Source organism: Taudactylus pleione, unplaced genomic scaffold, assembly GCF_031769625.1.
Source record: "Taudactylus pleione unplaced genomic scaffold, aTauple2 ptg000041l, whole genome shotgun sequence".
Lineage (NCBI taxonomy): Eukaryota > Metazoa > Chordata > Amphibia > Anura > Myobatrachidae > Taudactylus > Taudactylus pleione.
Genome location: NW_028284443.1, coordinates 13,487,291 through 13,511,232, shown reverse-complemented (window position 1 = coordinate 13,511,232; position 23,942 = coordinate 13,487,291). Strand labels below are relative to the sequence as shown.

Sequence of the window (23,942 nt, the reverse complement as noted above, 5' to 3'; positions counted from 1 at the left end):
TTTCACTGGATTGTCCTGCGAAAACTCGATGTATAGTCCCAAAAAAAGGTAAGCATTCCAGAGCCGCCTATGACCCTGTATCTGCTTTCCAGGACCTTAACCAAAGGACTCTACGAGCCACCACTGAGGCTGCCGATGCTTTAGAAGCGTCTATTGCAGCTCCTCCCAAATAGGAGGCAGCTTCCCTTATGTGGGATATATAGGTCAGCGGTTCTCTGGTAGGATCAGGTAGAGAATCTTCCAATTCCCCCATCCATTCTTCAGCAGCCTTGGCTACCGAAGCCCTAGCCATAGCTGGTCGATTAACAGCTCCAGATGATGAAAATACTGCTTTAAGACATGTTTCAATTTTCCTAACTGTAGGATCTTTAATAGAAGATGCTGAAGGAATAGGCAATGTAGCACTCCTGACTAAGTGTGTCACATGAGCATCCACAGTAGGAGGGATTTCCCACTTAGTACATTCAGAAGCTGGAAAAGGATACAATGGTACTATTCATTTCGTAACATAAAACAGTTTATCCGGGTTACTCCATGCCTCTTACATAAGTTCAGTGAGCTGCTCAGATTTAGTGAACTCCGGTTTGACCAGCTTCTGGTGTTCACACACTGGAGCCTTATTTCTAGGCGCCAGTTCATTATCCTGTATATTTAGTATTGATTTGACTGCCCTCACCGAAGAAGCAACATCCACTGTAGAAGGATGGTCCTCCTCTCCCTAGCTAGACCCTGGAGAAGAACCCTGCGCAATATCAGATTCCTCCGATGAAGCGTCTGAATCTACATGCTGAGCACACTAATAAAAAGATAACGCCCGCTTAGGCGCCTTAGTAACTACCGGTCTACTCGCAACAGCCGACTGAGCCATACTCGGACTTGAGTGGGCATAAACATCCATTCAGGAAGCATGTATAAGAGGGGCAAACATAGCATGCTGAGGGTATCCCATTCAAGGAGGCAGTGTGGGAGTAGCTATACGATTCACTAACTGCTTCATTACCTGAGACAAGGAGGACACCCAAGATTGCTCCTGTACAGGGGCTGGTAAACTGGACTGGTGAGGTGGTTCTATATACAGGGCGGTTTGTGTGCTGCCTGCTATAAAGTCCTGAGGGGACAAGCCCACCAAACAGGATAAACATGAAACCAGCACAGGGGACTCCACCTCCTGTTTTCCTTTACCTTTTGACATATTCAATAATAACAGGTAACAAATGCAATGTGACAGCCTTCACAAATACTAGTAAAATGTGAAGTACAGAGAAAAAAAAACCCACCCACCAGCTGGAGGGATGAGGAGAAAAAAAAAACCAGTGATATTTAAAACTGACAGTCAGAAATAAAAGGCAGTATCAATACAGCAGCTAGCAAACAGTCACGTACAATGCATATGTAATATAGTTGCAATAGACTCTGAATCAACTACCAAACACGAGGCTTGGTAGGATATAGAGCACCATATACCTGACCCGAGGGAAAGGTATACAGGGATACTGATCCAAAACCTTCTGAGAATAAATCGCTTCAGCAGAGCACAGATAGTGGACTGCAAGCATACACGACCAAGACACGCAAAAACCTTTGAAGGATCTGTGTCTGAGTCAGGGGAGGAACTGCCAGGGGAGAGCCTATCTCCCCTAAGCTGCATCAACTGGCTGGTTAAGCTGGCCTCATGGCAGCAGAAGTCTGCTTCCGATCCCTGGCGTCAGATGAGGCCCCTGTGGTCTAGTGAGGATGCGGATGCCCCGGGCCCTCACTGCAGCGGCTTCTGGTACATCTCCAGCGCCGGAAGAAAGGACTGCCGTGCGCAATCCCCGTAAGCTAGGAATACCTGATAACACAGTGCATCCAGTTCCAAGCATCACTGCTAGCAAGCTTTGTCGTGACCCGCCAAAGTCACCAGAGATGTTACTGGTGTTGCGGCCCAGCGAAGGTAGACTGAGTCGCAGTGTAGGCGTCTTAATTCAGACACTCAGCACTGCTAACTCAAAAATATAGAAATAAAATAAAACATGAAATAAAAGCTTGGGACTGCCTGATCAGCCCCATTACAAAGGTGTGGCAGAATAACAACTGAAAGCCTGTAGCCGAGGTATATGTAGAGGAGGACCAGAGGCATCCTGGGAGCTGAAAGCTTAACTGTTTGGTGCCTGGATCACTACAACCACAGTATCCCTCTGGATCCCTATGGACCATGAAGAAGAAAATAAAATAACACTCATTGGCCCTTACCTGTCAGTAGCTGAAAAGGCTCACTGTCGTCCCTGTCCTTTATCGGCTGGAGTTGCCCAGTCACACTCAGTGACTGAGCACACATTGCAGAATTGGGAGCAGAAGGCGGGCAACGCGGCGTGCATGACCCATCGTGACACACTGTTGTGCCTCCGTAGGTCAGGGCCTGGGCACGTCTGAGCCTCCCAGAAGGGCTCAGCACTGCCCAGGCCTGAGCATAGGTAAAGTGGGCTCCGAATGCACTAACCCTGCTACACACTTGGCAACCACTCGCTGCACACTATTGTGCCCCAGCATAGTGGTTGCAAAACGCTGTACTATGGGCCAAATGTAATAAAGTGAGAGTTTTGAACACGTGAGAGTTTAGCAGTACACTTTCACATTGATTAAGTTTTATCTCAAAAGGTGAAAACATCTTGATGACTGTTTAAATTGTGAGAATTTTTGGAGTCTAATAACATGCGAGTTTGTATGTTCTCGGCTCTATTACACTGGCCAAGTTTAAAAAGTGAGAGAGTTTACTGCTAAACTCTCACATTTTCTAGACTCTCACCTATTACATTTGGCCCTATATACCTAAACTTGTGTTTTAATATGTTTTGATGATTAATACTTAAGCTGCATACACACGATTTTTTGAACGATTATCGTTAACAATATCGTTTATCGGTCAATCATAGAAAAAAAATCGCTCACTTTCTGCGTGAAAACGATGAACGATTATCGTTCATGCGCGTTCACGTTTGTAGTTCAGTTACACTGGCCAACTCAACGATTTTCATTAAGTTAATATGCAAAAATCGTTTGTAGTTCAAAACAATCGTTCATTACACTTTAAAAAATCTGACAGGTAATCATTCATAAAATCGTTCATAAAATCGTTGGTAACAAAATCGTGTGTGTATGCAGCTTTACACTTCATAACATTTTGTTATTATTAACTATTTGAAACTATTCTATGAATATAGTATATGTATGCTAAAGTATTCAGACGCCTAACCATTACACCAAAATGGATTTGGTCCCCCTTTTGCAGCTATAACAGATTCCACTCATCTTGGAAGGCTTTTCACAATAATTTTGGAGTGTTTGTCAGAATTTGTGCCCATTCATTCTGTAGAGCATTTATGAGGTCAAGCACGTATGTTGGATGAGAAGGCCTGGCTCGCAATCTCCATTCCAGTTCATCTCAGGGCTCTGTGCTGGCCAGTCAAGTTCTTCCACACCAAACTCAACATCAAACCATGTCTTTATATTTCTTGCTTTGTGCCATGGGGCACAGTCATGTTGGAATAGAAAAAGGCCTTCCCCAAACTGTTGCCACAAAGTTGAAAGCATAGCACTGTCCAATGTCTTGGTATGCTTAAGCATTAATATTGCCCTTCACTGGAGATAAGGGGCCTAGCCCAAACCCTGAAAATCAGCCCCATACCATTATCCCAGGATGTAGTTATGAGACCGGCAGCCGCATGTCTCAATCCCGACAGCGTAGTCCCGGCAAGGGATTTAACATAGGCGTTGAAATACTATGTTAATCCCGACGCTGGAATGCTGGACAGATCGTCCTCTCTGCTGGGTAAGTAAACACTTAGCCCGGGGAAGGGGGGTTAGGTTTAGGGACCCCCTGGGGGGCTTAGGGTTAGACACCCCCCCGGGAGGGTTAGGCTAGGGGAAGGGGGGGTCAGCGTTAGGTACCCCCGTGGGGAGGTTAGGGTTAGGCACCCCCCATGGGACTGAGGTTTAGGCAGCAGGGAAGGGGGGGGTTAGGCACTCGGGGGGGAGGTTAGGGTTAGGCACGTCTAAGGAGGGTTAGGGGGATAGGTTAGGTTAGTTTATACTTACCTTAGGGACGATCGGGATTTCCAGCGCTGCCGGGCTTCCTCTGCCGGGCTCTGCTGATCTGTTGGGTTACCGCTGCCGGGAATCGAACTGCCGGCCATGCGGCAGCAGGGATTCCATACCGATTCCGTTAGGATTAGGCACTGGGGGGGAGGTTAGGGTTAGGTACCCCTAAGGGAGGGTAGAGTTAGCATACTTACCACCGGGCATCGGGATCTTCACCTGTCGGCCTGTCAATGTCGGGCTTTTGTGCCGCCGGTATTTCAATCCCATTCCCATTATCCCACCTCCACCCAACTTCACAGTTGGCACAATGCAGTCAGACAGGTAACGCTCTTCCAGCATCCATCAAACCTGCACTCACCCATCTGACTGCCAAAGAGAGAAGCGTGAATTGTCACTCCACAGAACACGTTTCCACTACCCCACAATCCAGTGTCAGCGTGCTTTACACCATTCTATCAGACGCTTGGCATTGGACTTGGTGATGTGAGGCTTACATGCAGCTGCTCGGCCATGGAAACCCATTCCATTAAGCTCCCGCCGCACAGTTTTCGGGCTTACATTAATGCAAGCCGAAATTTAGAACTCTTGAGCTATGGAATCAGCAGAGCATTGGTGACTTTTACGCAACATGTGCCTTAGCAGTCTTTGACCCCTCTCTGTGATTTTACGTGGTCTTCTGCTTCATGGCTGAGTTGCTGCTGTTCCTAAACACTCCCACTTTCTAATAATATCACTTACAGTCGACCGTGGAATATCCAGTAGGGATGAAATTTCACGAACTGTCTTATTGCAAAGGTGGCATCCAACCAAAGCAGTCACTGAACTCTTCAGAACGACCCATATTGTATCACAAATGTTTGCAATTAGAGACTGCATGGCTAGGTAATCTATTTTAATACACTTGTGGCAACAGGTCTGATTGGAACACCTCAATTCAATTATTAACAGGTGTGGCCAAAACTTTTGTACATATAGAGCAAAAGAGTAACTGACTACGCAAATACACTATCTTCTAAATTATAATGTTCCTCATGGTGAGCAACACAAATGAGCAAATGAAAGATGATCTCACTTAAGCTGGGTACACACTGGAGCAGTATCAGCCCGATTTGGCCAAATCAGGCATATCGTGCAGTGTGTATGCCCAATTTGTGCTCTCCTTATGGTCGCATGCAATATCGTGTGATTGCCCATGCTGCACGACATCCCATGCGGCGCCATACATATTAATAAAGGATGGAACGTGGAACGAGTGATTGTTCAATCGTTCATTAAATTGGGTAATGTGCACTGGCATCATGAGATCCAGGGCGAAGGCAAATCGCCTTCAACATCGGACAGATGCCAGTCGCTCCAGTGTGTTCCCCCAACTTTACCGACAAACTGGTCCCCGTAACTAAAATCACAATACTGAAATTTGAATCTTTAGACAAGACTGCCCAAAGTGCAATAAAATTATCTCCTTACAATATTTTAGCTTATAGGCATAATGCATCAAAAATCCTTAGTATAGTTGTGTCCTCACACACCTAGCCTCAATAAGTCATGCTGCGAGACGACTGGCTCGATTAAGCCCCCAGGTCCTGCACGATGCAGCTTGCATTGAGCATCTTTTCTACCTCAAAAACGCGCCTTAATCGCAATTGGATGTAAAAACAGTTTCACGAGACAGCACGGATTAATTTGGTATTTGATACTTGTATATCTGTAAGCGACAGACTGTATTATGAAGCACAACAGAACTCGGTGTGAATACAAAGAAACTGCACCAAAAACACTTCGTATACAGATTCAGACGCACACAGTGTCATATCAAATTAAGCTGTATGTCGCATCGGATTGCGAGTAAGGCGCATTTTGGGGCAAATAAGGAACAAAAAAGATGCTCAATGCAAGCCAAATCGCACCTGACCTGGCACGCTGAAAAGGGCTGTTTGGTGAGATCAGCAATAGTGTATGAGGACACATCTGTAGGTGCCTGGGAAGGGGGAGCTGGGTCTCTCTTCCTCCCCTCAGGTATGTAGTACAATTTGTGAGTATTCACATAAAGCAGACATCATAGAAAATGTTTTCAATAGTAAAAGTGTACAGATTCAACCTGCTAACTAAAATTCGCTAAGTTTCCTGAAATTTTTGCCTTGGAATTTGAAGAGGTGATATATTTACGCTACAACCCAAAATGCTGGGTTTTGCCAATTTAAATCCCACAACAAAAATCACTGAAAATCTGACAAATCACACTACATTAAATAAACCTCTTGGCCTTAAAAATGGTTCACAACAGACATGACAACTTTTTTTATTTTAATAAAGTTAATTTATTATTACATTTTATGCAATTCACATAAATATAAAAGCCCCACACACACATATACAATTAAGAGATCGCAAAACAAAAAGTTGAATAAAAACTTATTCTATACAAGTCTTACTGCAAGCATTTCTACAAATATCGGAATATCCAAATGTTCAGATATTCATAGAAATCTAAGTCTAGTATATAATAATTTAATAAGTACTATAAAATAAACATTAAAATATTAAAACATTACCTATGGATCTATGCTCCTGGGTACCAGCCATGCCAAATCCAATGTCAGGCCAATGACCACCAATCAGTGGCGTAACTTCATCCCAGGTGCCCGGAGGCAAAATAAATGTTGGTGGTGCCCCCCCCCCCCAAATAAAAATGCACCACCCCCTCCAGCACCTATGCCAGCCCCAGCTGCCGCCCCCCTATGCAGTGCCCTCTGTAGTGGTCCCCCTGTGCAGTGCCCTCTGTAGTGGTCCCCCTGTGCAGTGCCACCTTTGTAGTGCCCCCCAGTAATGGTCCCCCTGTGCAGTGCCACCTTTGTAGTGCCCCCCAGTAATGGTCCCCCTGTGCAGTGCCGCCTTTGTAGTGCCCCCCAGTAATGGGCCCCCAGCAATGCCCCCTGTAGAAAGGCCCCAGCAATGCCCCCTGTAGAAATCCCCTAGCAATACCCCCTGTAGAAAGCCCCTAGCAATGCCCCCTGTAGAAAGCCCCCAGCAATGCCCCCTTTAGAAAGCCCCCAGCAAAGCCCCCTTTAGAAAGCCCCCAGCAATGCCCCCTTTAGAAAGCCCCCAGCAATGCCCCCTGTAGTAAGCCCCCCCCCCGCGAGCGCGCACACATACAAAAAAAATAAAACAATACTTACCAGAAACCCAGCTCCAGTGCTGCTGCCTTGCGTCCCCGGCTACCGCTCCTTGGAACTTTGGGAGTGACGTCATGACGTCACTCCTATAGTGCATTGCGGGACCCGGAAGCGGAGCTCAAGAGTGAGCTCCGTTCCTCCGGCTGCCGCCGGCAGGAAAGAAGGAGCTAGGCACCCGCTGGTAACACACTCAGCGGGCGCCAGGCAACTAGGGGGTGCGACCGCACCCCCCTGTATTGACGCCGCTGGAAGTGGAGCGCCAATCAGCGGCGCTCCATCTCCATAACAGTGCCCGGAATGGCCCGGGGGACAATGGAGCCAGGTACCCCCTTAAGGGCTGGAGCCCGGCGGCAAATGACTCCATTGTCCCCGCCACTGCCACCAATCCCAATGCATACAAAGACTTACAACAATACTTACTAAGTTCAAGCTTTCATGGCTAAATCTCAATAGAGACACCCCTCATTTTCAGCTCTCTTAAAATGTACAGCAGAAAAAGTTCAAAAGCATAAATCGGCACTATGCAAGACATGTCATAATACAGGTACTAAAATTACTACTACAGAAGAGCATAAAAACAGTTGTAAAATCTTACATATAAAAGTCTTGTCGTTTGGAAATTTATTTATTTTTTTTTTCATCTAATTGACCTTTTTAATTTATTTTTCATCTCAAGACTGTTATTTTCAAATCTGAACATCTATTTGATAACTTTATGTGGCAAGAAGTAGTATTTCAAGTTAGGCATATAAATTATTAACACACCAGTCAGAAAAAATAGAAGTAGTCAGTGCCATCTACTTGCTTGCCATCCACACTTTGGCCAGCATCAACAGACTATGTATTGACAATTCCCCAAAGCCAATCCAAAATAAGGTTGTAAACAGTTAATAAGAGACATCTAGTAATGTACAGTATGCATCACTCTTTCTTCTATGTTGAAGGTTCTCTCTTGGAACATACGGGTGCGAATGACAACATTAAGCGTTATTTGGTAATGTCAAGGCTCAATCCCCAGGTACTGTCTATTTATTGGAGACCCATTTGGTAGGAGGAAGGATTCTTTCCCTGAGGAATCCTTGGATGGGTTGGGCATTCTGCTCCACCTTTCGCTCAGAGTCTAGTGGGATTTCTGTTTTAATACATAAGTTGATGCGTTTCGTCTGTTAAAAGGTTCAAGTGGACCCTCTGGGACATTTTATTTTCCTGTATGACACGGTATGGTACATACCTCCCCTTTCATCTTATTGGCTGTATATAAAACCCCTTCCTGAGTTTCCTAATGTACCAGTTATTTGTATCAGAAATTTTAATGCTTGATGTGGTTTAAGATAGAAGTAAGACCCAAGTTCTGAGAGAAGTGGGCCCTCCTTCTCTTGCTTGATTTATGAAATAGGTTCATTGTTACTGCTGTTTTACTTTGTCTCTGATCACTCCCCTCTGTTTGTTGGCACTGAACTTGCATATCGCTAGACGTGCTTTTCTTTTGCAATTTAATCCTTTCTGGCTGACGCAGATGGGGGCAGCATCTGATCTCCTTGTGGTGTGAGAGGGTTTCTTTGCTACTAATCCAGTGGGATCCTCTGCATCTCTAGTTTGGGATACTTTAAAAGGCTTTCCTCCAGGGTACCTTGATCTCGGGTGGTGCAGTTTAAAATTTTCCATAGGTAGCAAGAGGTGGAATTGGAGCAAAAATGTAGGGTCATTGAGGATATATACATCATCAATAGGCTTCAGGTGGTACGGGTGGAATAATTCATACTTTATAAGGAATGGTTTGATTTCTTACTTTTTTGGTCCATTATCATTATGTTGAAGCTGACAGTGTTGGCAGATTTATGGCTTACATGGCCAAGAATGATGTTGCTCTCACCTCTGTGCACTGACTGCTGGATTCAGCTAGGACTGTACATACTGGATACCCTGTTCATTGCTACAGTGTTTCATAATTAACTTTTTCAATATGTATAAGTTTAGGATTCAATACTCTATGTCAGAACCTTCTCTCTTGATCGCATTGTGATTCCTGTTAGAGAGCAATGCATTGCTGCATGATCTCCTCTCTCTACTATACATGCTGGGTACTAGGACCCAGAGTCAGTGGGAGGCGTGACCTCCAATGATGTCACCACTGGGATACTGCTCATGTGCAGCTGGCGCCATCTTTACTGTGTAGTGTGCGGATGCACTGTATTTCGCTCCTGAGGTGCTACCAAGGAGGTAGAGAGCTTGAAAAATAAGAGATATGGTAAGAACTTACCCTCGTTATCTCTATTTCTACGAGGTCCATAGGGTTCGCAGGTAACCTTGAGGTATAGGTGATGCAAGGTCATCAAGGCACCACGCAGTTAAATTTTTCTCACAGGATGCACCGGGGCCTTCCCCTATACCCCACCCCCAGGCCAGGAGCGCCTCAGTTACACAAGAAGCCATAGGCCAGAGGAGAGGAGAGAGGGAAGGAAGTCTGGAACACTCGAGAATTACATTCTCACAGAAGGAGACTGAAAAACCGGTGACCAGAGCGAAGCCCATGTGAAACACAGGTGCGTCAGGGCAGGCGTCCTGTGGACCCTATGGACCTTGTAGAAATAGAGATAACGAGGGTAAGGTATTACCATATCTCTTATTTTCTACTTCGGGTTCCATAGGAAGTCCACAGGTAACCTTGGGGATTTCCCAAAGCAGTTATCCACAGGGGTGGGGGAAGCTCCTGTACATAAAGGAGAATCTGCCGCCCGAGGGGAGCATCTTGAGTGGCAAACTAGAGGTCTGAATAACAAACCACGTGGCCATCCTACCAAGCTGTATGGCTTAAATGTAGCATAACTGGCCACTCTCTCTTGTGCAAACTAAAAAAGAATAAACAAGGAATCTGAATTTCAAAGAGAGAACTGATACGATCCCCATGAATCCTGGGGGTATGTCCAAAAACAAATGTGTGTCACAATAATTTCTGCATTAAAGTGAAAAATTAAAGACTACCTTAGAAAGGAACCCAGGGCAAGTTTACAACACTGCCCTGTACCTGCGGTCAGTAAACCATTTGAAATCCACTAATCCTGTGGTTCAAATGGAGAGCCCTAAAGGGCCCTAATGATCCTGGACACATGAGGTCCACCTCTGGCAGACCCCACCTGTCCACTAGGAGCTGAAACACTACCAGGTGAAGAGACTATTCACCTGAATGTATGTTCTGATGGCTGAAGAATCTGTCTACCATTCAGCCTCCTAGTATGAACTCCACCCCAATTTCCTGGTGAATGATCCTAGGTCAGAGTGCAAGACACCTCTGTCATTGCTACTAGACTTTGGGTTACTAGCTAAATAAGCCACAGTTGTGGCGTTGTCTGACTATGACTTTACAGACCCTGCGTGCAGTATCAGCCTCAGTTTTTATACAAAGAATATGAGGAAACCATATGTATGGAAAGAAAGGGCATTCCCCAGAGAGACTACCTCTCTCACCCAGGCATGCATGGTAGCCCTGGGTGAACTGAAAAGGTCAGCCTCCCACCCTGGGACCCCCCAGGATGAGGCCCGACCAGTCAGGCGGAGGGCTGGTCATCAGGCTTAGGAGCCAGACGCCTGGTACTCCAAGGCTGTCTATCAGGCCCAGCTGCCCTTCTGGTATTAGATGGCTTGGGAAAGGTCTGAGGCCTGGCTCTGTCCGAAGATCAAAAGTTTCTAACAGACGGAGTCCAAGTCCCTGAAGTGGTTGGAGCTGAAGGCAAACAAGCCGTTCTGGCTGTAGCCAAGTTACTGACAATTTTATCTAACTCAGAGCCAAACAAGAGATTCCCATCATAAGGTAAACCCTCCAATCCCTTCTTGGATTCAGCCTCCGTTGTACAAGAACGGAGCCACAGGGATCGTTGAGCTGCTATGGCTGCTGTAGATACCCTGGCCTGTAGCATACCAATGTCTAAGGCTGCCTTATTTATATATTTAGTGGAATCTCAAAGATTCCCCACTAAATCCAGCTGTTCCCTGGTAGCATTAGAGGCTAAGGATTCTTTCAGACCATTAGCCAAAACCTCCATGGCTCAAGCCACCCAGCAAATAGCCACAGCTGGTCTGCACACAGCCCCCGAAAGGGAATAGGCAGATTTAAGGCAGCTCTCTATTCTCTTATCTGTAGGATCCTTTAGAGACGACATGGCAGGCATCGGAAGAGATGCACTCGTTACTAAGCGTGTAATATGCGAATCCACAACTGGTGGAGTTTCCCATTTAAAGAAGTAATGGTCAGCAAATGGATAAGTTGAGGCCAGATACCTCTGCGGTTGACAACACTTCCCTGGTGTCTTCCATGCATTCTCTAAGTGATTCATTAGTTGATCAGACAACGGGAATACATGTTCAACCGTCTTTTCTTACATAAAATATGCATGTCTAGATTTAGGCGCAGGCGGCTCATCCTCCTCACTAATCAGGACTAATTTAACAGCCTGTATTAGCCCAGTAATATATAAACTTGACTTGACCTCCACTCCCTGAGAATGGGACTCCATGTCGGACTCATCAGGGAGTAGACCCTCATCTGATGTTACATCCTCATATAGATTGGCTTGTGAGGGCCACCTGACCCTTTTCCTAGGTCTAGTGCTAGGTGCGTTAACCTGCCGCACCTCGGTCGTACCATGTAATGCCACAAGAACTGTATTAATCCACTGTGGGTGTAGTACCTGTGTGGGTACATATATCTGCAGCAAGATCTGGACTGGCAAAAGACGTTCTGCCATCTTTGTCAGTACCACTGAAACAGTCCCCTGGTCGCAGAGGAAGCTGGAGGGGTATAACATTGCATATATAACTGTTCAGAGGTTATGTCTCCTATTCTTAAAACTGCTGCACATTTCTTGCAATGCAGTCTATTAGTTGTTTGTCCCTCTGAAACAGTTTCCTGGCTGCCGCTACTGTGCGTCAGAAGCCGCAAACAAAACCTGGGGTGCATTACAACACAGACATACCTCCTCAGCGATTCTGTCTCCTGTCTTTAAAACTGCTGCACATTTCCTGCAAAGCAGCCTAGTAGTTGTTAGTCCCTCACAGTTCTCTGGCTGCGGCTGCTGTGCTTCAGAAGCCGCAGACAAAGCTGGAGGGGCATAACACTGCAGACAATTTTTTAGAAACCATGTCTCCTTCCTTTAAAATGGCTGTGCATTTAATGCAGAGCAGTCTATTAGGAAGTCGAATTGATATATCACTCACTACCCAGATATTGGGCCTGATTCAGAGCCGGACGCTCTGACCAGAGCGCTCGCTCTGAATCAGGTCCCTCCTCCATTAAAATGGAGCGTCCTCCTGGACGCTCGTATAGCTGTGGGTGACCACCCACAGCATATACAAGCGTCCAAAAAGATGGTCGCGATGGTCTTGACCATCGCGACCATCGGACTTGCGACGGAAACCCTGCGGTAGGGTTTCCCAGCCACAAGCCCTGGAGTGATTTTGGCTCTATCAGAGCCAAAATCAGTCCCACTGACATCACTAGTGATGTCAGTGAGGCCGGCTTCAGACGGTAGGCGTTCCCATGGGAACGCCTCTGTCTGGCAGGCACGCCCCCGGCACGCCCACCAAAGGGGGCGTGCTGTCAGTCAGCACGCCCCCTTTGGTGCGAGACCCGGAGCGACAGCTTGGCTGTCGCAGTCCGGGTCTCGCGCATGCGCACGACGGAGCTCCCTCCGTCGTGCGCATGCGCAGTGGGGAACATCGACCCACTTGCGAGCGTACTGCTGCTTGCGAGTGGGTCTGAATAACCCCCATAGTGAAGAGGTCTACTACTCAATAGCTGTGATTGAAAAAGAGCCACACCCTTGTGATTTTAACCACACCCGCACAACACCAGTGCTTATAGTTCAAAATAGGACAAAGTACAGGGATAGCAGAAAATTCAGACAGACAGTGCTAGCATACAGTCACAGGCAAATGCAGAATACATAAAAATAGCTGCATTTAAATGGCACTTACTGGTCAACTATAAAGACTTTTTTATGTGTCTAATAGGACAAAAGTGCTACATACACTAACCACCGGCAGGAGGAGAGGTATGTAGGGGGACCCGTGCTCCACACTGCCCTCTGAGATCTGCAACACGAGGAGAAGCACTCGTTGGGGGTGGAGCCGGAAGGAGGAAGCTGTCACAGTTTTAGGCAGACCACAATGGAAAGACTTTCTGTACAGCGGGGAGGAGCTGCCTGTAAGACAGGGAAAGCAACCTCCCCTGGCCAGCGTTTAACCCCCAGGACGCTGAAGTATAACCGCAAACTCAAGCCCACTGTCCCAGGTGGCTTAGTGTGAACGCAGGACTCAGTGCCTGGCCACACTTACTGTCAACCCCAGGGAGTCCCCAGCCCTGAAGGAAAAAGACTGCGCATCGGCACGTGTCGCTTACCTGCGTGTGTGTGATATATGTTTTTATGTAACCGGAGACAGCGTAGAGTGACGGAGTGTTAGTGCCAGAGCGCACTGCTTTCGGTTTCTCTCTCTAATATACATGCTAGGTACTAGGACCCAGAGGGAGAACAAGACAGTGGGGGAGATTTATTAAAGCTTGAAGACGATATGGTGGAGAGAGATAAAGTACCAAAAAAATCATCTCGGTCATTTTTTTAACAAAGCATGTTAAGTGGCAGATAGCAGCTCATTGGTTGGTACTTTCTCTCTCTCTCCAAGCTTTGATAAATCTCCCCCAATTATTTTAATTTTCTGAAAAAGGAATATAAGAGAGGCTTCAGTAGGAATACTCATTGGAAGTCTGACATATAAGAAAATATTGTCGCTCATGATCAAAATATTATTGCAATTAGTTTCTATTCTGATGAGCTCCTGAAATTTCTTTAACATATATACACACATACAGTATATGCAAACGCTTTTATAGAAGCCAACTTGTATTTTTAGTTTAGTGGCCCTTAATCAGATCACATGGAACACTTTACAATAAACTAGCAGGTAGTATCAGCCTGACATTTATACAATGAATAAGAGAGAAATATATGAAGGCAATTACGAAAAGGGGGAGATGTATCAAGCCTTGTAGAGAGAAAAAGGAGAATTTGCCCAAAGCAACCATTCAGCTTATGTCATTTCAAAGACTGTGCTAGCTAAATGATTGAAGCGCATTGATTGCTTTCAGCAAATTCTCCACATTATTTCTCTCCAAGGGGAATATTTACTAAAGTGTGAATTTTTAGAAGTGGATATGTTGACCATAGCAACCAATCAGATTCTACTTAATTTTTATATAGCACCTTCTAGAAGATAAATGCTAGAATCTGATTAGTTGCTATAGGCAACATCTCCACTTCTAAAAAACCTGCACTTCAGTAAATATACCCTTAAGATTTGATACATCTCCCCCATACTGTGCTACACATACAGACAGCACACACTTACCTGGCAAGCATTGTATAACAACTGATGTTCCAATTTCTTTATTCCCAAAATTTGTTGAAACATTTCATAAAGTTGTTCTTTACTAAGTATAAGTTCAGACACTGCACTAAGTGCCATCCTGTTTTGTGGTTTGCGAAGATCCTCTTCCCCTCTGTAAATGGCATCATATTTTGCAATCCATGAACTTAAAACAGTTTCTTTGCTTAATCCAGCAATCTCTGGCAAACTTCGTACTCTCTTTTCAATGTTCTTTTTGAAAACTTCTCTGAAGTCATTGGAAGAGCACCCTCCATTGTGTACCATTCTGGCAACTAGTTCACTTTTCAAGAAAACCTGGTAAACAGATTTAAAAAAAAAAAATAAAAAAAGCCCATTTCAATTGCAGAACAATAGATTTGTATTGACAATAGTGCAACAGATCATCATTCTTTACACTGGGGATATTCACAGAACTCAGGTTAACATTTGGAATAAATTTATGATTAATGTATATAATTAAATTCTCATTTCTATAAAGACTTAACTGGCAACAAATGTGAAAAATTTGTCGGAGAAGTTTAAATGTATGAGAAAATGGTATGGAGCAGTGGATTGAAATGTATTTTATTCAAGTCTACAATATTACTATTTAATATCAAGCTAATTCTGCCCGTTTTGGTCCTTTCTTCTCTTCTTCTTCTATACATCATCCCTTGGAAACCTCATCAGCTACTTCAGCTTTTAACAAAAGCTTTATGCGAATGACACCCAGCTCTCCCTCTCCTCCCAGGAACACTCTTCCTTTATACACTCACTTGTCTCCAGCTGCCTGCCTGCCATCTTTTCGTTGATGGCATAGCGCTTCCTGAAGCTCAATATGACCAAGAAAAAATTTATTGTTCTTCCATTTTCCAGGGTCCTTCAAACTCTCCCCCTCTCTCTATTGGTAACATCACCCACTCCGCTGACTCAGTATTATCCTTGATTCTGATCTCTCCTTCACTCCCCGCATTCAGGCCATTTCTGAATCCCGACGCTTCCATTATCAGGAAAATTGTCCTCTCTTACTAATGATGCTACAAAAACTAATTTACGCTCTCATTTCCCATCTACACTACTCCTCCTCTCTGGTCGGTCTCTCTCTCTCGCTCGTCTCCCCACTTGAATCCATCCTCAATGCTGCTATTAATCTCATTTTCCTCTACCACAATACAGCGTCTGCCTTACCCTCTCTGCAACCTTGATTACTTGCTCCCTATTCCACTTAAAATTCAGTTTAAACTTACCAATTCACCCTTAAAGATGTAAACCACTCCCTCCCCTCTCTACATTTCTAACCTCATCTATCTCCACACTTCCTTCCACCCATTTCACACTCCAACTGTTCATCCATGTCCCTTAGTATCTAGGTTCTTACATGAAGTGTCCCCTACACTCTTGTTCTTCAACAACACTATCCATGTCAACAGTGCCTTGTCTCCTCCCCTTCAGTGACTCAGACACTGTTTGTTCACCCATTTGGTGGGTACAGGATCACTAAATAAACTCGCCTCTGCTTACTACTGAAAGCTTCAGCGAGTTTCCCTACCCTTCATCCTGTCAATATGTTCAAACCAGTCTGTGGTGTGATGATATTGTTTGGTACTTACGCTATGGACTACAATTGTGTATTGTATTTATGTCCAATACCCTGTTACTATTATATATTTAGTTAGCATTCTGATCACATTCTTACCAAAAGAATATTGGCCATCTGTCAGAGGGCAGGGAATAACAGGAACTGCAATAAACACCCATTAGACCTCTCCTTGGACAGACTTGAATTCATTGCTGGGATAGTTAATTCACACAGATTCTTTATCAGATCTCAGTATCACACACTGAATGAAGTCTCACCAAGAAATAGAAGCTGAAAGATGCAATCATGCCTCTTGTGTGTCCTATTCACATCACTGTGCGAATAAGACGCAAAGACTTACAAAACAATGCAGGACAAGGACATGGATAATAAATATTGCTACATTAGCAACCATAACACTTCACATAAGCAGCAGAGCTTAAGCAACCAAGTGTGTGGTGCCCTAGTGGGGAGTAAGAAGTAGATGAAAGTAAAGTAGGGAGAAGCACAAGAGAGTAGAGGGCCCTGCTCGTAAGAGCTTACATTCTAAATGTGTATTAAGAGCATAACTACTGTAGGCATTGTGTAAAAGGGGCACTACTGTGTGTCATGACATATATAATGGACACTACTGTGGTGTAATGTGAATTAGGGGCACTATGTGAGGTGTAATGTGAATAAGATTGTGCTACTGTGTGGCGTAATTTGAATTGGGGATACTGTGACCATGCCCCTTGCTTTTGAGACCACACCACTTTTTTGCAGCATGCACTGTCCCTTTATTGAAAAAGCAACTGGGGGGAGTATATCACGTGACACTCCCTCCCTACTGAGAGTATATCACATGTGATACAAACAACTAGAAGAGCTCATCCTTTCATCTGATATTTTGTCTCCAATTAGGATATTTCTCTCCGGGGTTATGGAATTGGGTTTAACTCTAAAGCCAGCAAAAGCTCAAGATACCATTAGACTGATAAGTCAATCAAACATCTGTAAATTGGACTTAGTGTACAGGTGTTATCTACATTACCTTTCAGTGTTACCTAACCGGTCAAGTTTTAGGCTATTCTGATGCAGGAAGAGAAAGAGACAGGTGAGTGCTGTAAAGTCCATAGACAGCTCTCAGACAATAGGCTACAAAGTCTACTCTGAAAGTACTTTCAAAATGTCTCAAAATAAATTTGATTTATATCATATCATTGCATGGAAACCCCCCTTCCCAGCCCACATCATGACCACAGTAGAAATAGTAATATAATAGAATATTACTAATGCTGCATGTTCTCAGTATCACAAATGAAATAATTAGCACCACCTGTGGATCTTTTAGCATGTGTCAGCCAGTAATAAATACACCTGTACATCAACTAGGAGATCTGGAAAACATGCACTGTTAGGACCATCAATAGGGTTAATTATTAATACCCTATATCAATATACTATCCAGTGTATTAGGAGACTAAGATGTACATATATGTCCAGGGCAGTTCTGGGTTCTTCTACGGCTCCCAAACTTGCTCCCATACTCTGGAACGGTGCCCACATCTGTAACAAAAATCATCAGCTCAGGCAGGATGGCCCTACTGCCGCATTTAATGACTTACTGTGATTGCTGGTCCTGTATATGCTGGAACTATGACAGTCAAAACACTTTGGGATAGATGTATGATAGCGGCACTTAACGTGCCGCTATACCACTTCCTGCTTCGCCTCTTTACCGAGGCAAAGCAGGAAGCACTACCAGTGAGATGTAAGAACATCTCACCGGCCAGAGAGGGAGGGCGTTAACTCCCCCCTCCGGCTCTACCCGCTAGAGACCACAGTGCATCAGCTAGTGCTGATGCCCTGTGTCTCTGTCCCGGCCGGGTGCACTGAGCATGCGTGGGATCTCACAAGAATCGCGAGATCCCCGCGTGCAGCCTGGAGCCGGCAGCAGGGACAGCGCTGTCCCTGCTGTGGAGATAGACAGCTACAGCCTGGCGCTGCCCTAACGACAGATACAGTGGGCTGAACGGTCAGGCGATCTGACCGTTCGTACATGGCCCAGGCTATCGGTGCTGCTATCTTGTAGATAGCAGCGCGACGACAGGGGCGCATAAGCCCCTCTGTCATTTACCGCCCAGACCCCCGATCATACATCGGGGAGAAGCAGTATCAGCGCACATGACGTGCGCTTATACCGCTCCTGGGCTTCTTACATCTCCACCTTTGTATGATGCATATTAAAGCTGGAGAAGTGCTAATTATGCCCTCTTCATGGACTGGCCACACTCGTAAAATCAAGCATCTGGAAACCCCCTAATAAAAATCTTGCGTTTGCCACTGCATAGCCCTACATTAAAAGTGCAGACACATGCAAGATCTGAATTTAGTAAAATAGTTGTTAATAGTAAGCATAATTCTGTCAGAATTGCAATCTTTATAAACACCAATAGCGACACTGCTACCTTGAGGGCAAGAATAATAAAAAATTGACAACATTTTCTAATAGGCTATGTGACAATAACTTGTGAATAAGGCCACTCTCAGCATTGTGAATTTGTGCGAGCAACACATGGAGAATGCTTCATCTGACATTCACTGCACCAAAGTGTGCAGGCAGCAAGAAATGCAGATGTACATGATGGAAGGAGGCAAGTATTAGGGGAGTAGGGAGATCTTTATGTAATGTGGATGGAGCTGGAGTCAAGGATGTGCCTACTAATTAAGGTAGGGTGCTTTCGGGTTAATTAAATATGGTGCAGAGTATGGGGAAAAGGAAGGCTATTTGTGATTAATAACTGAGCTGTTTAGGGGTAAGTTTATTTATTAAATGAGAAAACTATTAATTTATTATCTGGTTTAGTTGGGAAAAATAGGTATATTCATTTCATGTGTATGCTAATAATTTAATGTTGAGCTGGTTGTAGGAAGGGAGACCAAATCATTAAAAGTAAAAGGATACTGAATTACCCTTGGGAGGAAGGAGGCCTAGGATGTCACTTTTTGCTAGGCTTTCCATATTTCATTTACCTATTCTTTATCCAAACAGGGTCCCAGTCTTTCCAGATCCAGACAAGCAGCAACAGTGTTTAAGACATGAGTAGTAGCAGGTAGTAAGGGCAGCAAGGACAGACAGGAGAGAGCGGACAACATGCCAACCGCTCACGTTTATTTTGGATGGCTACCTGACTCAATAGGGACCAGTCTCAATTCATACTGCTCTGTTAACAACCAAAGACGTTTTTTAACAGAAACATGTAAAAATGGAATGATCATTGGGGGGGAACAATAATTGTATTATAAAGTCCTGCCTCATCAACCTGGTAACAAAAGGGATAATTACAGTATATTCTGATTAGTACCTGATAGGTGACAAAAAGAGCTAAAGGAAAGCAAAATACACTGGGCAAGAGTGAGCAGGATTAGAATAAGAGGCTATGTTATATACGGGGAATACATCAGGGCACATCTAAAGACTCAGAAAAGAGACAGATAAAGCTAGAGTTGCTCTGAAAGTTAGCACACTTACCTCATAATAACTCCTGACTGCATTGATAAAAGCTTCGTCAGCCATTATTTGAGTTTCACCTTTAAGGAAAGCCTGGAATCTCTCCTTAATTGTCTGTAATTGTTGTTTATTGAGCTATGAATGACAAATGTAGAGAAATTTAGAATTAGTATAACTCTTAACTTGTGATCATTTGAGTTTAGATAAATAGTTGTGATCTTACTTTTTATTAATATATATATATATATATATTTTTTTTTTTTTTTAATGGAATAAAAGCATATTTGCTAACAGAAAGCTATGACCAATCAATCTATATTAAAGCAATATTGTACAACATGAAGTAAAATACTTTGCTATAATGGTGGCATCTGTGGAGAAACACAGTTAAGTATTTTTAGAAGGAAATATCAAATCCGTATGAAAGGTAAGGAATATACTTATGTGCAGGGGCGGGCAGGGCTGGGGGTTAGGGTGGCATCTGCCCCCTGGGCCGCTAAAACCTTATTTAGGAGGCCACTGGCTGGCTGGCTGCAGCCGGATGCTGCATCACATGCCCGGGGGCCGGGAGACAGGGAGAAGCAGCTCCCCAGTCACTCAAAATGTGTTATTAATATAGTCAGGGTGGCTGGGAAGCTTCTTCTGCCTGTCTCCCAGCTGTTGCATACCTGTCCTGCAGCATTTCGTTAAATGCTGATTGGTGGATGGCTCTAGCCATCTCCAAAATAGTGATAACATAGCTGAACTTTTTGAACAACTAAAAAAATCTTTGCAGGCACCCACTGAAATGGGAACACCTACCAAAAAGCAAATCTTCTTAAGATCATTTAACTGTAACTTGGTTCCTCTAAAATAAATCAGTTTTTATTTGTGCACAGGAGCCGGCGCATTACTGAAGACCGCATGCATTCTTCCTGATACCCCTCCCACCTTCCAGCTAAACACCCTTGATAAGAAGCAACAAATTCCTACCATATTGTCATGTTAACCAATATAAACAGGAATAACTACATATAGAATAATACAAAACTATTATGCGCTGCTTTCTATAGTTTTTCACAGATTGTAAATGACCTTAAACATCTACACAAAGCAACATTAACATAAGCTTAGGCTGCTAGGTATCACATGCACTAAAAAAACAGCTGAAGCAGAACAAGTGCAAGACCCCATTTAGCCCTAGGCAAAATACCAGCTCGGGGACGACCTCCTCCACTGCATTCAGATTACAATAAAAAAAAAAAAAAGAAATTATATTATTACACACACACACACAATATTATAAATATAATTTTTAACATGGGATGTAGAAATAAGTACTTCAGGCAGGTACTTGATAAATCAGTATCTTTAATGGCAGCAGTCACTGCACTTTAGCATGCATAGGCCTAGACACACAGGCACATAACAAACAAAAGAAGTAAACTTGCCAGCATTCCAAGTGCTTAATGGTCAGTCTGTTGCAATGGCCTCCAGCCACAACCTGCTATGCTCTTCTAGCAAAGCCAATCTCATCAGTCCCTGGCACTTAGTAAACTTTGGCCTACTATACTGGCTGCTAGCCGGCATCAGTCATCAGTGCCCAGCGGACCTTTTTTTACCCAACCATGAATTTCGGATAACCTTTTACTTTTCACCAGATATATAGATTATATCCTACTTGTATGGTCAGATCCTAGAGACCTTTTGGATAAAGCCCTGGAATTCATCAATATGACCGACATGAACATCAAGTTCACCTATGATGTAAGTGATTCTGAAATTTATTTTTTGGATGTCCTGATACACATCATGGATAGCAAGCTGGTTACCACTTTATATCAGAAACCCACAGACCACAACACACTGTTCCGGGCGTCTAGCCATAATCCTCCTGCACTCAAAAAAGGTCTTACATTTTCTCACTGCCCATGTTAAAGAACACCATTACACTTCCCAGCTATAAACGGGGCAGGAATATTAAGGATAGGGTGATACATAATGATATTACAGGATTTAAGGAAACCACCACCAGACATTTCTCGACAAGACGACCTGGCACACCCTCATTCCGAGAAGATCTTTAAAATCACATATTGTCCTACTCAAGTATATTTATTTAAATTATGTGGTGCCTGTGTGGTCTTCTTTATGTGGGGAAGACCACCCGGCAATTTAAAGAGGATGGCCCTCCACTGTTCGGCCATCTGACAAGCCTTGGAAGTCAAAGAAAGTGATGGGCCAGTGGCTCAACATTTTAAATTGTGCAATCACAATCTGGCCACTGTCAGATATAAAATGATAGACCACATCCTGGCTAACCCTCGAGGAAGTGACAGTGAGAGATCCTTGTCACAGCTGAAGTTAAATGGATTCACCACTTGAATACTATGCAGCCCCTTGGAGTTAATGAAAATTAAGTGAAGTTTTCAGTCTTCTTTACTTTCATGCTAGATCTATCTATCTTTTTTATTCTCTTTGCACTGTATGGTTTGGGGTTTTACTTTTTACACTTAATTTGTTTACAGTTTCCATGGCAATACTGGCCGGGATGGACACGTCACAAGCAGGAAGCACTGACATGACGTCAGTGAAGGGAGCCGATCTCAGAAGAGGTTTTATTCCTCTATTTATGGTAAGCGCATTTTGTATTTCTCAGTCCTTGATAAAAGGTAATAAACCGAAACTTCGGACTAACTGCGTCTGGTAGAAGTTTTATTTGTACTTATTACAAGACCAAGAGTGCCGCCCACTGCTGCTAAATTGTTTTCAAGTTTGCTAGGGGAGGGCACCCAGGAGACATTGGATTAACTAGAGTGCTGATTCACTGCTTTCACTATAATATAAAGTGGTGTAGCTTAAGGACGTGGACGTAGTGACGTCACCCGCTGCCTCAGGAGCTGGCGTGGATCTTTGGAGATTATTCTGGCAGTTACCCTGACTGTTTATCGGGAATCGTGTGATCCGTTGAAGCTAAGCTTGCCGTTTTAAACTTTTGATGAACGTGAGCAGATTTAATAGTAAAGATTGTCTTTTTATTACTTCTCACAAGTGCGTTCTCCATGTTTTTTGCATTTTCCAGATAATTGGCTCTTTTGGCTGAGGGCCAGGAAGCAGCAGCACTACATCTATGGGAGATAGCTCTTGACATTGACTGTGGTCTTTCTGCGCATTACTGACAGTATTGTATATATACAGTATATTTATCCAAACAATACTTGCTAACAAATTGAATGTTCTGTACAATTTAATACCAATACAAAATTCACAATGGAGATACCACTGAACACCTTCAGCTGACAGATATTAGCATTGAATAATTCTTCTGATTTGGCCACCAAGGTTCTTATTCAATGTGTGAGATGTCCACTAGGTTCTGTGAACATCCCCTCTCACTAATATAGAAGAGGAGATCTGTTGCACAGGAGATTATTATAAGAATGTATGAAAAGAACCCCTGAGAATAATAATTCTCAATCTCAATTATAATAGGGAGTGCTACCGTAGATCCAAAAGGTACATTGGTTAGGAAGCAAGAGAAAAGAGGATCTATATATGGCTCACAAATTAAAATATAACCTTTATTGTGTTGTTTTAAAATTAAACAAGAAATACAAAAGCAAAGCGAAATATTTGGTTAACAGTATAGGAAGAATTGTGTATAGTATAGAAAGAATTGAAGTGATTTAAGATAAAAGAAAAAAAATATTTTAAATAGTCGAGTCTTATTTTTATGTGTTTTAATAAAAGTTAAATCTCTCTTGAAATTGATGTCTGGTTTTATTGTGTGTGTAGTTTAATTCTAGATATCGATAGGATCATGCACGTATGTAGCGGCTATTCTCACAGCATGTCTCAAACTGACTTCAGCTAGTTGACTGTGTTAGCTATAATTAGGGCAACTAAGTATCTCTTGAATTGAAACAGTAATTCACTGCCTGTATTGGATACAATTGTAATTTAAGTGAAAGGAATACATTTGCCTCTAATACACTTATCGCAATTCTTATATTCCCCACTGTATAGATATCATGCCACTTTTAATTAAGTGGATTATTTGATAATAGATCACTGTGGGATGTATGTATTTGAGATCTGTGGATCTGTTTATAATTTATGCAGTAATCTGCATCAGGAACACATCTATTGCTTCATATACACAATGCATACAGTTGTAATTAATATAACTTCGTAGTGATAAGATAATGATAATGACAAAAATAAG

General features: G+C 43.5%; 1 protein-coding gene across 8 annotated transcripts in view; it reads right to left on the bottom strand.

Moving 5' to 3' along the window:
• CADPS2 (calcium dependent secretion activator 2) overlaps positions 1 to 23,942 on the bottom strand; it is a 651,719-nt gene that overhangs the window by 557,550 nt on the left and 70,227 nt on the right. For all 8 annotated transcript variants that reach the window (XM_088457657.1, XM_088457656.1, XM_088457658.1 and 5 more), the window contains exons 2-3: positions 19,760 to 19,873; positions 14,649 to 14,981 (exon numbers count right to left, since the gene is read on the bottom strand). In XM_088457657.1, coding sequence (XP_088313783.1) covers positions 14,649 to 14,981; positions 19,760 to 19,873 — 447 coding nt within the window. The remainder of the gene's footprint in view (positions 1 to 14,648; positions 14,982 to 19,759; positions 19,874 to 23,942) is intronic.